Source organism: Protomyctophum bolini (genome assembly GCF_963924005.1).
Source record: "Protomyctophum bolini genome assembly, chromosome: 1".
Lineage (NCBI taxonomy): Eukaryota > Metazoa > Chordata > Actinopteri > Myctophiformes > Myctophidae > Protomyctophum > Protomyctophum bolini.
The window spans coordinates 21,757,538-21,772,410 of record NC_137862.1 but is presented as its reverse complement, the minus strand read 5'-3'; the positions used below and the strand labels follow the sequence as shown (position 1 = coordinate 21,772,410).

Here is a 14,873-nt window from a genome sequence, read left to right as displayed (position 1 = left end):
TGTCTGGTAATAACAGGTTTCGTGCCGTTCAGTTCAGGGTATCCGCTTTCATGACGTTCCCATGCAAATAAGAGAGTTTATATGCACACTGCTGGATGCAGGCTCACATACTTAAACGTATGAGGTTGAGGAATTTGTTTTGGGATTGGTGCAGATCAAATGTACTGAAGTGTCTAATACCAACATGACTTTAGATTTGAATTGTGTTGGTGCAAGATAATGGGAGAGAGAGAGAGAGCCAGGCGTTACATGTTCGAACACCACATTCATTAGTCAGGCATTCATTATGCCAAGACGCTTATTTTGCGGCACAGGTATAAACTTCATGGCCATAAAGTTGGGTCGTTGGTCGTTGGGCTTTCACGATTTCAAACTTTGAAGTTGACGATAAAAATGTCATAAAAATAATTGGGAATTTGGCATTGAACATTGGAACATATGAATAACGATTACATTTGTTTGCCCTTTAGGCTTCGTAATAAAAGATAGAACATTAATCACCGTCTTTGGCAGTGAAGCCTTATACATATAAATGGCTGACAAATGCGTAATCCAAAGTACTTAATTTAAAACATGAGCAACAAGCTAAGCTAACACCCCCAGCCATGGTGTCTGATTCAACTTCACAATATCCGCCTGTAATCTATCTTATTTTGTTATTGACAATGTGCAGTCAGCTTCTTCTTCTTACCCTGACACCAGCGCTGCAAAAACAGGCTTCTGATGTTCCTGAGTTGTGATATTAATAACTAGAAAGTTGTGCACTCACTAAAGTTCATAACTATGAGAGAGAGAGAGAGAGAGAGAGAGAGGCAGTGCCTTGGATTGTGACCTTTTCCCTTGATGTTTTTAAACCCAAAGGCTCTCTTTTTGGAGTTGAGCAGCCGATCAATATAAAGAAAGAAGCATTAAAGTCTGCACACTGATAATATAATAATACTCATACTTGTTTTGCTAATTCAACAATTCAAGCATGCCTGGTGCTTCAACCTCCTCAAGAAGATCCAGCCATGATCTAAATGAGCATAGCACCACTAGTGTGCAGACTTTATTGTTCTCTTCATGTTGAACTTGGGTTGTTAAGCACCTTGACATGAAAGAGAATGTGCATGCACGATGTCACTTAACCTACTGATTATTCCCACCACATTTCATAATGATCTGCCCATCCGTTCTTTGCCCCATTCCACAAATGGAATGTGGCGTAGAAAAGAAATACCCTCCTGTCCAACTCATAGGTGATAAGTTGCAGTGGGCAATAAATTAACCAAAACAAACAAAGTAAAGTTATATAGTACTTTTACTATGACCTGCTGGATAAACTTCAATAACTCTGTGGAGTCTCATTCAGAAAACCTTTCTACTGATCTAGTGCTGACTACTGCTCTGATATACCCGTAGGTCATTGTGTACACAAACAGCTGTTATTCCTCATGCCAGCCCGTGCAGGCCGTTTGTAAATCTAACAATTTATGCTGAACTTTTTTTTTTACAGTGCACCGACCAGACCCTTTTGATTGTAGCCTGTTCGGCTCATTGTGTGGCGCTGACTTAAGGCCCATTGTGAATTTTCTGCTATGCTAGACAGTCTGGGCTAAACGGATTGAGCTCCGGGGCACTGGTGGTGGCAGGGGGGAGAAAAAGAGAGAGAGAAAAGAGCTGATGTTCAGAAACTCGCCGTCGGTTGGTTGGTTGTTTATTTTTTCCTCTTTCTTTTCATGCACAGTGGGTTCGGACCCGGAGTTTGCACGCTACGTTGCCGGGGTCAGCCAGGCCATGCAACAGAAGCGACAGGTCCAGCACATTCGCCGCCCCAGCAGCAATACTCGCGGTAACTGGCCCCTCCCAGACGAACAACACCGGACTTGGTCGCACCCCGAGTACTACAGTGAAGGGTAGGTTACCACCACAAAGCATTACTGGGAGTGTAGGTTACTACTGTAACGGTACTAACCCCCGAGTACTACAGTCAAGGGTAGGTTACCACCACAAAGCATTACTGGGAGTGTAGGTTACTACTGTAACGGTACTAACCCCCGAGTACTACAGTCAAGGGTAGGTTACCACCACAAAGCATTACTGGGAGTGTAGGTTACTACTGTAACGGTACTAACCCCCGAGTACTACAGTCAAGGGTAGGTTACCACCACAAAGCATTACTGGGAGTGTAGGTTACTACTGTAACGGTACTAACCCCCGAGTACTACAGTGAAGGGTAGGTTACCACCACAAAGCATTACTGGGAGTGTAGGTTACTACTGTAACGGTACTAACCCCCGAGTACTACAGTGAAGGGTAGGTTACCACCACAAAGCATTACTGGGAGTGTAGGTTACTACTGTAACGGTACTAACCCCCGAGTACTACAGTGAAGGGTAGGTTACCACCACAAAGCATTACTGGGAGTGTAGGTTACTACTGTAACGGTACTAACCCCCGAGTACTACAGTGAGATACATACTTACCTTCCTGTATTAATCCAGAGGGGGGATTTCAGTCGATCAGAGGCAGCACATCAGTTAAAGGGCCACTTCACCCCTTTTGCAACCCAATCTTATTTTAATGATGTTTAGGACACAACTGAACACTTTCTTGTGTTGTGTATTCCAATGGTGGTCTCATTTCCTTCCAGGACTACATGTTGTCAAACCTCCACGGAACCTTCCCCTCTCCACAAGGAAGGGCAGTACACCAAAGCATTATAGTCATTGTAGTAATGCAATAAGCCAGTTAAACCGTAGGCTCTGAAACACAGGCTTCATTATTTTTCAGGCCCTAGAGTGCACATTTCTAGTTGTGCTACTGTTATCTACTACAAATACTATTAACGTTGAGGGACTGCAGTTTCTTCCCGCAGGGAAATGTCCCTTTAAGAGCTACAGATACAGAGTAAGGATTTAAAGGAAAGTGTTGAAAGATACAATACTCTCAAGGGACCGCTCACTTTGAGAAGCAGTGATGTAGGCCAGGGACAGCGGGGTCGAGTACAGTATTGTACAGTCTGTTATGCCAACATCTGTCTCTTGTCTGTGTCAACACAGGGAGGCAATCAACAGCAGCTGGTCAGCCAATCAGGGCGACTCTGCCAGCTCCAGTGACGAGACGTCTTCAGCCAACGGAGACAGTCTGTTCTCCATGTTCTCCGGACCAGACCTTGTAGCAGCTGTGAAACAGAGGAGGTAATTAAAGCACCCTATAGGCTATTGTGAGTTTAGTCGACTTAAAACTATGATGAAAAATATTCGTTGACGACGACTACCCTTCATGGGTAGACATTAAGGGGAGTTTTACACTGGTCCTCTGGGCCAGTGACCTTTCATTGGCCCCACCATTGTAGCTTCTGGCCCAGGAACCTTATTCTTTATTTCACAAAATCAATGCCAAACACCAGTACCACAGGAAAATAATCTGAACGTAGGTGTTAGGGCTTTTTTCTTAATGGCATTAATTTTACTGGCCCATGTGGGCAAGTGGAAGGTGAGTTCTACAGGCTCCGCAGGCCTAAATAGTACTGCTGGGCCAGCGGGCCATTTATAATGTCTATCCCTGCCCTTTTTTAACTAAATAAAAGCAAAATTAAAACAAAGCAATGGCTATTACATTGACTGTTTTGTTTTTAAAAAATCATAATAATAATACACTAAAATGTATAGGGAACCGCGCTGCAACCCTTTGTGCTTGTAAATCTGCTATTTTCGGTACCCATCAAGGCCCACCAAATGTCTACTAAAAACATTTCAGGTGAAGGTTAAAATATTTTAACAAGAAAGAAGAATTATGAATATAAACAAACTAAACTAAAACCAATAACCAACGTTGTGCGTGCGCACGCGATCTTATCTGCGTTTTCAGCAGCATTGAAGTGATATGAGGTGAGGGACGATGTTAGGAGCTCAATAACAAATTAGCGCAACCTCTCCGTTAACATATTAGCGTTTCTGAAGCTAGAGAAGGGGGGACACAGTGGCACGAAAATGGCTGATTACTACTTCCAGTTCACAGAGCCGGTTCGCGGGGTGGTCTGAGCTGCTTTTGTCGTGCATTCTGTTGGCACTGCTGCCACAGCGCCACCGTCAATGGTGGCATGTTATCGGTTAAGTGGTAAATCGTGGGCACTCGGGAGACACAGTGGTAAGGTGCCTGGCCAGCACCACGGATGTTGTGGGTTCGAATCCACTGTGGTGCATCTGGCTTTTGTCGAGCATATTATATATATATATTGGGGGTATTTTATTTAAACTTTGAGGTACCCATCCCCCCAAAAGAGAGACAGACAGACAGACAGACGGATCGCTGTGCATGCATGGTAGGCTTTAGGGCTTTCCACAGCTACCCCACAACACAGCGTCGCTCATGTCCCCCCCAGCCCCGGGCTGCAACCCACCCTAGCCCAATGGTAAGTCCGCCTCTGGCTATGAGTTAAAACGCAATTGGCAAAAACGACTAAATTAGTAAATTGTGGGAATTCAACTGCTTTACTTGCTAATAATTCCTGCTTTTGTATGTAGGAAACACAGCTGTGGAGAGCAAGAGGCCTGTACCCTGCCATCACCACAGCTACATCACAACCTGGATGACAACCAGGTAAGAGTCTGACTCTATTCATGCTTTTTGGACCATTTACCAGAACAGTTTAGCAATCAGTCATTTATCTGGTTATATAATGGCTGATTCACACTTGGTTACCAAAAATATGGTGGGATGGGTCAGTCAATATGTTAGTGGCGTGGGGAAGGGGGGGGACAGCGTGGGCGGGCCCCCATGACGATTATAAAAACATGTAGTCTCTAATGACTGACACATTGGGAGCTTGGTAGGCTATTTACACTGCATGCATGTAATTAAAATGACTGAAATCAGTCATGGACGAATGATAACTTTAATCCATGTATAGGCTAGCCTATATAGGAAGGACCGCGGCGGGCAGCCCTGTAATAAGGGGTTTTATATCTCGATGACCATCGAGTCGCCGACCCGTTTCGTATATAGCTATATAGCTATATATATGAAAAATCAAATTTCACGATTTATAAGTCCTATAATGTGTGATTTATGAGACGGCATGAAAGGATCACACAGCGCTGATTCCTAAACAATTAACACAATATGTAAAATGATTGTTTATTAGTAATATTGTCCCTGCTGTCAACCAGGTGAAATAAATCACAGCCTTCGCTTTTTATATGAAATACCCGACCGAGACCATGCAGATTTTATGGAAGATGGTGTAGGTCTTGGTAGAAGTAGAAAATATTCAAACGAGAACTAGGGAACATATAGGTTATTGCCAGTTTGACCGAGCACATGAAATGCTCTAAAATAATAACCGAAAAGACATGATCTACAAGCTCTCAATCCATGATGCATTGAGAGAATGTTTTCGTGGCTTCTAGTTCTATGGAATAAAAAAACTGAAATCAGTCGTGGCGACTGAGAACTTTAATCCATGGTACTCTGTATATGTGCTTGCACTCTTTCTGATATCATTCATGTCAATTACAACACGAGGGATGTCCCAACAATCCTATAGCATATATTTTTAATAAAGAAGCAGTAAACTGTTTTAATTTATATCTAGCGATGCCTTTTCCACATAGCAGAAATTGTAAATACATCTGTGTAGTGTCATACAAACGTAGCCTATGTACTTTTATTAAAACCACATACAATGAATGTAGATATAGGTCTACAGTCTACTACTAGGCTACCCAAATCCAATGATGCTGAAGTGCCGTTCCAAACGCCCGCGGTGGAGCCGGTTGAACGCAACGCACCCAGTGGTCGAACGCGGACGCGACGCGCCCAGTTGAGTCTGAGTCCCGCTGTTATCAAGTCTAGAAAAGGATGTAGTCTAGAATTAGGCTGGTCAGATATGGGGACAGATAGACACCTGTGATCTTCTCTGCTGCTCTCACTATATCCTCTGAAGGAACTTGTGGTCAGCAGTCCCTCAGGCATTCATTACCTTTTAGGGTTGCAATTGTTTTTTAGTTGAGTTTGAGAAACTGTGGATTTTCTCTGACCCATTTCCCTCTGTTCCCTCTGCCTCCTCCAGGACAGCAAAACCAAGACCTGGCCTCCCAAGGCACCGTGGCAGCACTCTGCTGCCCACAGCCACACCAACACCATGCCCAATCCCAGCTCTTCCTTGTACCAGATGAACCTGCCTCCTTCCTCCCAGTGGAGTGACTCCATGCAGATGCTCCAGTCTCCGGTGTGGTCGACGGCCAGCGACTGCTCCCCCTCCACTGGGATGGCGTCCGGGTTCCCTTTCGCCCAACAGCAACAGCAGCAGCAGCAGCAACAACAACAACAACAGCAACAGCACAAACCCATAAGCAAGGGATTCAAATCCTTCCCCATCAAACACGAGCACCGGCCCTCCTACCTCCACCAGTACTGATGATGGGGCTGATTTGAGCCCCCAGTGTATTATTGTGGTGGTGGGGGGGCCGTATATATTAGCTCTGGTTTGTTTGGCTAAATGCAGTGAAGCTGCGACCATTCAGCAGCAACACCCGTCAAATTTGGGCAGAAACATGTCAGCCTTGGGGAGTTCATACGCCAAGGCCAGAAGAAAAATAAGTACACACACTGGCTCAACATTTTTTTGTATCTATATTTTTCCATGTCCCAACATCCCCATTTTAGAAAAAATAAAAAGACACATTTTGAACTGCCATGTTAAACTAGAAGCGACACGTTTCATGCCGACAGTAGTTGGCATCCATGGTAGTTTCCTGTGTTGTTGAGCCGTCGTCAACGTGTCTCAGTTGAGTGCTGGAGAGACGTGGTCGATGGTCATCGACCCAACTATGCTTCCACAGCTTAGGTTGTGTAAAAGGAGATGGTTAGAAGTGGGCAGGGGGACTCTAGCGAAAGCCCTCCGTCGTTGCCCCATAATTAATATACTGTGTCTACATAGCTGTAACTGCCAAATCTCATGTCAGATGACTCAGACTTACAGCTACCACCTACTGTTTCATAGCTTGTACATTACTGAAGTTAAAATATAAATATTTAGTTCTTTTTATTAAGAGGCTTTGAGCAGGCTCAGCATATAGTAAACCAGTGCAAGAGGTGTAATTTGAAAAGGAAATACACTACTTTTTTCAACAAACTGACAAGAGTTTAAAGAATTATAGCAGTAAACTATGTGCCATGTTGGTATTGATAGCACTTGCAGAATATTATTTTCCAACCAAAGCGTTGTTCAGAAGTTGAAATGGTGCTGAAGAGATGCAAGACGGTTTAAGATCATTTTTTTATCTATAGTAAAGTTAACATGCCCTGCTGTAAGATCGCACTACTAGGGGACGTCTTTACTTCCCCCTCGAGCAAATTAATTTCCTCTTCCTTAAAAATTGGTAGGTTTGCTTCAGAATGACACTAACTACTCCTAAAAGAAAATATCCTAACTTTTGTTTCATTAAAATACAATATTTTTCTTGTACAAATATTGACAGTATTAATCTTATTTTTGTATTTTCTTACATGTTATACCATTACTGTATGTTATTATACTATAGGCATATTACATAAGACATATTTTTCCCCCTCCGAGATGTGAAAAGCACATTTTCTTTTTCTTCCTTTCCTACAGAGTTGAATTACACCATTATATATATCTAAAGGTTACCAAATATGCCAGGCTAAAACACTAAAACATTGTTTGTGTGAAGAGGGTATTTTGGGCCCTTATTTCTTCGGTTTCTATGGCAAAATGGGCTATATTTAAAAAAAGGCCCAGAATGTTAACTTTTTGTGATGTTTGCGGATGCCAATGTTGCCTGTATTTATGAAAAATGACACCATGTTTTCTGAAAAACTAACATACTTAACATGTTTACAAAGAATTGTTTGCTGTATATACATATAAATATATATCTTTTTATAGTTATGTGCTTTGCACAATCAAGATATAGGGTTTGTTGCTTTTGTCTGTGTTCTCTCCCAAACTGTTGCAGCCTCTTTTCTTTTCTTTTTTTAAAGACATCATTTATGACCTTGGACTGTAACTGTTAGCATTTCTCAGCTGTGTCAAATGGTTTACTAGTGGCTTCTACAAAAAAAAAAGAAAAAAATGTTGCCCTGATAGAAGATATGAGGGGCTGCTTGGCTTATGTTGCTTATTGTTCTCTTGAGCTGGCAACTAAATCTTTCCAAGTGTACCAGCAATGCAAAAAATGAATAAAAACGACTAGCAATTCAAAGTGTCTTTGTCATCACATTTACTAAAGGATATACAATGATGCAATTGTTTGAATTCATAATTCATATCTTGAACATACACCTGTACTGTATTTGAAACCAACCAACCAGTTGTGAATTAAATTCTGGGATATATCCAAACCTTTTGTAAAAAATATATAATGTACTAATCGACTAGAAACATCGTGTTCAAAAGTAGCAGATCTACAAGCTCAAAACGTGGCATGTGTGGATCTGCTACTTTTGATGCTTGTGTGACACTACACACTAGTATGTAGGAACGTAAGAAACGTTTTAATACAGTCTGCCTGACAGCAATGATATGTTCACTAAGTAATGCGATTTTAAACAGTCAGTGCAAAGGGCACATTTAAGATCACAAAAATGAATCTGGGAACCCATTTGCAAAAAAAATGAAATCCTTTAAATTTGCCTCTGGGGCACCGATCCCCGTGTAGAGAGAGGATGTCGGCCTGCTCATTCTCCATCCTTTCTCTTCCGGTGGTTCTTTGTTTACATTCCTAATGACAACTGACAGATTCAGCTGTGGAGCTCTGAATCTGTTTTGAGAAGAGAGATTACCCAAAAAGTGACTGGAGTGGCAACGATGAGATTCCTGTTCTTAGTTTGACTATTATCCACTTATCTAAACAGACAAGTGTGTTGTGGTGGCTTTCATCATGTCTCTTCATGTTTATCTGTAGCTGCCATCGATGTTGCTGGTTCTTCACTGGTCGACTGGGAATCGAAAAACACAAAACAGGTGAATATTTAGTGGATTATTTACAACATAACGTCTCTCTGTCTCTGGTGTAAACTTCATAGGCCTATATGTCCAAAACTGTTACTTTTCAGTATTCAAATTCTAAAATAGCAGATTGTGAAGCACCACGTTTTGAGCTTACAGATTTGCTACTTTAGATACCTAGTATCAAGTAGGGCATTAATTTATGAAGTAACACAAAGTTAGAATATGGAGATAAGGGATTTACACCCAGCAACAATACATAGCTGGTTGAACATGTCATGTTGTACAGATTATATCACAGGTTTCTTACCTTTGAAGATGGAGGGATAACATCAGGGCTTGCATCAGCTATGGTTGCCAGATAAACAATGTTGCGGTGCAGGATCTGTTGATATCTGGTTAAAAAACAAATAAAAGAGAAAGGTTTTACTTAATGGTAATGAAACATGACTCACTGTCGTGATCCATCTGCTATCAAGGCTAAGAACAGCTCGAATTACTTACTGTACACACTCTGCTGCCCTTCCTTTCTGCATGTATTCCGTTATACATCTTACTAACTGGTCGTTTTCATCAAGCAACTGGAATAAAAAACAAGAAATGTACACAACAAAGCCAACAGTCAGAGGTATTGTTCAATTATGTCAGCGGTTAACAAGTGCCACCTGAAACTTGTAAGATTTTCCAGTGACTTCCATCCCCTTTGCTCTGGTTCATAGGAGCTCCCTAGCCGCAATTTGCAACACTAGATTGTTGATTGGTGCAGCCACTCCATTACGGAGCTTTGTGTCCTTGGGTCCCTGGCTGGCTGGCTGTGTCCGAGCACGAAAATAGCATTTGTTGATTTTCACTACTAAAGGCTCATTCATAGGTTTTCGATTGCTGTGGTCTGCATAAGGTATATGGCTGGTGTTGCAACTATAGATTAAAATAAAATCACACCCGTGTGAAGTGAGTGGTGCAACTCCGCGTGGGGGTCACCAGGGGGAGGGGGACGCACAGGCACGCCACGCACCCAGGGCCCGGTTCTGGCAAGCCGCCCGCGTCCGATACGGTAGAGCAGTGACAGAGTTACCGTGTGGGGGTCCCCAAGGGGGATCCCTGGAATATCCAGACCCCCGGGAATGCGCCCAGGCCGTATCCGGCGAGCCACCCCACGTCCGAAACGGTTGAGAAATGACAGTTACCGTGTGGGGGTCCCTCTGGCCTCTACTGTACTGTACTGGCACATCTGAAATCATCATATATATACAGTTATGTCACGTGTGTGTAAGGTTGCGCACAGGTGGTGAAAAACAACCATGCTGTTTTGTTTTCGTGCTCAGACGCACCCACCCCCCACAGCTCCGTAAGGGAGTCACAAAATATATATTAAAAAATATATTGTTTCAAATTGCAGCTATAAGCGAACCCTGACCTTTGACACAGGAACAGCGAAATTACATAACAGCGACACCTCTGTTAGTAAGTCTGGGTACCACTACCAGTAACGTTATGAGGCGCTATAAACCTAACACTTATGCAGCACGTTAAATTTATTGTTTAAAAAAAAGTTTAAAGGGAGGATCATTGCCTGCATCATGTGTAATAGTTCTAACGATCATTGGATTCCCCTCCTGCTAACGTTAGCCACCTGGCTAACATCGGCTACGGCTGGGAGTGTTATATTATTTTAGTGCTAGCTGGACATTCATAACAGTCAGCCTACCCTCTGTATCGTTTCTTGGTTGATTGTGGCTTTTCCTCGGAGTCTCTTCGGTACGAAAGCGATAGACATGTTGATGTTGTTAACAAAACATTACTAGCCTCCAGCTGGAAGTATGCATTACCACCATTACCTGGCAACCAGGCAGCTAGCCAATCAGCACGGTAGTCACTCTGGGCTATGGGATCTACTGTTTGTTTTTGTTTGGGGCAAGCTGATCTCGACTGAAATCAAATCATGCATTGCAATTCGCTCAGCTTTCACATTACGATGGTTTAAAGCAGTGTCCACTACAGAGCCTAATATAGAGTGGTCTACTATACGTAATGCATTAGAGAAGGTGCTATTACAGCTCATAAATATCCACCATATACGTCATACACACTGAAATGACAACGGTATCAAAACATATTGAAGCAAGTGAAATCCATCACACTGCTGCCACCTTGTGTTTACAGAAAGAACTGACGGAGATTTGAACTTGTAGCAGTTGAACTGTGATTCCTACACAGACCTTCCTCTTTCCTCTCCTTTCTCTCTTGTTTCTTCATTTTTTTCTTTTATTTTTAATCTTTTATTTATTTTCCATCTACTTTTATAGATTCTATATTGGTTGATTATTTAGTATGTTATTTTATTTTACAATTTCAGGCGCTCACTGTTGAAAACACTAGGTTCTGTCTGTCTGGCAGCCAAAAACAAAAGTAGCAAAACAAGGGGGACCACTGCTGTACCAAAGAATTGAGATACTCTAGCACTGTTTTTGACCAGTTTGTGACCAGCCTCTGGTCACTATTGCAAAAACAGTGCCAATATCTCAATTAAAATATATTTAAACAAAACATGAAGTATTTTGTTATTTAAAATTAATATGAACTTGTTTTGTTTTTTTGCTTTATTGTCTAGACTCGGAGGGAGTGCATCACATGCTTGCTTTATTGTATAGTGTATATTTGTAAATTGTACATCTAAATCGTCATGCTCTCTTTCTGTCTGTGCAGAGTACAGTGTAGGCCTACTACCTACTTGTAGTTGGAGATTTTTATTATCTTAAATAAAAGGGTGCAAGTCTCCACTAGACCACTACACCACTGTGGCCTTTCTAGAGGCATAGCAGACACTCAGGGTATTCACCTTAGTTTTCCATTGGGTAAATAGGCAGGATCCTGTCCAAGTAGGAATAGCTCTGCTACTACTACTAGTAGTCTTATAGGCTACCAAAAATAAATACCTTTCTGTCAAAATAGGAATTTGATTATGGATGTTGGGGTAAGTTGGAAAATGTAGAAAAGAGAGAATACATATACATAATATTGCCAGGAGACCTGGTCTGGTGCAACTCATGTGAGAGGCTCAGCCTATACAACAGCAACAATTAAGTGTCTACTGATGTGAGCAGAGACACATATCCTCCAACTTAAGGTATGTAGGCTGTATTACCTCAGAGTCAGTCCTATAGGCCTACGTCTCTATGTGAACTTGCAGACTGTGTGATGTTCTCATCCACATCTTCAGAGTTTGAGACAGTCCAAGGGCCAGATGAACCCCATGTACAGTGGACCAAGGACAACATTTTTGCTTGTTGGAGTCGGAGACCAGTTGTACTATGATGGACCAAAAGGCGTGCCAAACAGGAAGGGACGGGCTTGGCAGTTGAAAAACATATAAAATAATCTGAAACCATATAAAATAATCTGAATCTGAAAGCTCTTCTGGATGTCGACTCAGTTGTAGACCAGGGGTCTTCAAAAATGCCAAACCAAGAAGCACCCCTTAGGTGATACATATAGTTAAAGAAGGGAGTGAGGACCCCCTACTAAATAATATTGTCTGAAATGGTTTTACTTGCCGTGATCCCTCCATCCTGAGTCCCTCCAACTTGCCCAACAGCCCATATTGCACTTGGCATCATTAACAAAGAGAACACACAAACTCTATTCTTTGTTTATGTGCCAAGTGCAATATGAGCAATGTTCAAACTTATGTTACTAAAAAACATACATTCTAAACATTCTGCTACTATTTGCCCATACCACAATAAGCAATAAATAAAAATCTACAATCTAGCTAGTTATTGCTTATTCTTTGTTTCCTTAATATATATATTTTTTACAGCAAATTGAAACTTAGTTTCATGCTTTCTGATGACACCTGAATATCCCCACACGGATGAGTAACGTAATGGCCTATCTTATGACGAGCCTAGTAGTATGCAAGATACACACACACAGGCAAATGCATGAACTCCTGGCAGTAGGATGCAGTCCTAAAATCTGGCCAAATGAACATACTTCGCACTAGAGGCTACATTTCTGAGCCATTTGGATTTTCATAGTCAGCTAACTTTGCAGAAGTCATAAAAAATATAACAAGTCGCAGTTCTGTGCTGGATTCAAACAAATTAAATCACAATTGTAGGAAAAAGATCAGACCCGTCTGACTCTGAACTGAAGTGAGTGGTGCTGTTGGGAGTGTCGGACTATGCAGTGTAGTCTGTACTGTACTGCCTCTCATCATGCACCTGTGCACACCATAGTCTGTACTGCACTAAGCTGGTTACACTAATAACAGCTTCCCATCATGCAGTGTGAAGCTCAACAGTGCCACTTTGTCACCTGTGCATAATCTAAACATACATAGGGACACACGACACACATTGCTGATCCTTGGAGTGTCTACACCAGGGATACTCAAATAGATTTACCTGTGGCCGTGGGCCACATTACAAAAATGGCAAGGGGCAAGGGGCCAGGGGCCAGTAGATAAAATTACGACATTAATGATACTTGATAACTTCTCTCTTTCAATTGCTTTATTTTCGCAAAATGTATCAAAGTACAATGTGCATGCACACAATATGTAAATAAATAAATGTGTTACATTTTCTTGCATAAACACAAAGAGCTGTTTCCATAACTGCACAAATTATTGCACATAACATGAGTAGCTGTTATAATAACATAATAACATAACATGAGTAGCTCTTTGCCTGCCTGCCTGCCTGTCTGTCTGTCTGTCCATGAGTAGTTATTTGTCTGTCTGTCAATGAGTAGCTGTCTTACTGTCTGCCTGTCTATGAGTAGCTGTCTGCCTGCCTGTCTATGAGTAGCTGTCTGTCTGCCTGCCTGCCTGTCTGTCCAATTGTCCATGAGTAGCTGTCTGTCTGCCTGTCTGAGTAGCTGTCTGCCTGCCTGCCTAATTGTCCATGAGTAGCTGTCTGTCTGCCTGTCTATGAGTAGCTGTCTGCCTGCCTGCCTAATTGTCCATGAGTAGCTGTCTGTCTGCCTGTCTATGAGTAGCTGTCTGCCTTCCTGCCTGTCCAATTGTCCATGAGTAGCTGTCTGTCTGTCTATGAGTAGCTGTCTGCCTGCCTGCCCAATTGTCTATGAGTAGCTGTCTGTCTGTCTATGAGTAGCTGTCTGCCTTCCTGCCTGTCCAATTGTCCATGAGTAGCTGTCTGTCTGTCTATGAGTAGCTGTCTGCCTTCCTGCCTGTCCAATTGTCCATGAGTAGCTGTCTGCCTGCCTGTCCAATTCTCCATGAGTAGCTGTCTGTCTGCCTGTCTATGAGTAGCTGTCTGACTGCCTGCCTGTCCAATTCTCCATGAGTAGCTGTCTGTCTGTCTGCCTGTCTATGAGTAGCTGTCTGCCTGCCTGCCAGCCAGCAAGTTGGTTAACAGAAAATAAATTGTTATGGCTGAGTAAAATAAAATACAATAAACACAATTTGCCTGAAAATAGATTACCCAGCTATGACCTTTTTCATGAAAAAAAAAGAGTAGTGATATGGCTGACTGAGTAAAATAAAACAATCTACCTGAAAATAGATAGCTATAAGTGAAGAGCAATTTCCGCAATTTCCGCAATTACCATTTCCGCAATTTCCATTTCCGCAATTTCCATTTCCGCAATTTCCATTTCCACCATTTCCGCAATTTCCATTTCCGCAATTTCCGCAATTTCCATTTCCACCATTTCCGCAATTACAATTTCCGCAATTTCCATTTCCATTTCCAACTATTAATGGCAGCTGGGTTTCATCATTCAAATAAAATAGAATTCTGTCCGTTTAGCTATAAAATTATGTCAGGGAATAGGGATACACAGTATATGTCTTTCATTTGCATTGCATCTACCCCCCCCCCCCCCCAAGCTTTTATTTTCGTTCGAGTAATAGTACAACTCTAATAGTATTACTTATAATAATGTA

The 14,873-nt window shown here is 42.1% G+C and overlaps 2 protein-coding genes across 2 annotated transcripts in view; one reads left to right on the top strand and one right to left on the bottom strand.

Moving 5' to 3' along the window:
- The window catches only part of garre1 (granule associated Rac and RHOG effector 1), a 54,471-nt gene extending 46,276 nt beyond the window's left edge, over positions 1-8,195 (top strand). Inside the window, exons 11-14 of the mRNA XM_080763957.1 lie at positions 1,727-1,895; positions 3,042-3,179; positions 4,509-4,584; positions 6,056-8,195. Of these exons, the coding sequence (XP_080620083.1) occupies positions 1,727-1,895; positions 3,042-3,179; positions 4,509-4,584; positions 6,056-6,403 (731 nt within the window). The 3' untranslated portion in view covers positions 6,404-8,195. The remainder of the gene's footprint in view (positions 1-1,726; positions 1,896-3,041; positions 3,180-4,508; positions 4,585-6,055) is intronic.
- A 19-nt stretch (positions 8,196-8,214) lies between these two features.
- Positions 8,215-10,800, bottom strand: ss18l2 (ss18, like 2). Its single transcript, XM_080763970.1, has 4 exons — positions 10,668-10,800; positions 9,464-9,540; positions 9,270-9,354; positions 8,215-8,949 (listed from the first exon to the last, which is right to left on the bottom strand). Exons 1-4 carry the CDS (start codon positions 10,734-10,736, stop codon positions 8,890-8,892), a joined length of 291 nt encoding a protein of 96 aa, XP_080620096.1. The 5' UTR covers positions 10,737-10,800; the 3' UTR covers positions 8,215-8,889.
- Between the last annotated feature and the right edge of the window lie 4,073 nt (positions 10,801-14,873).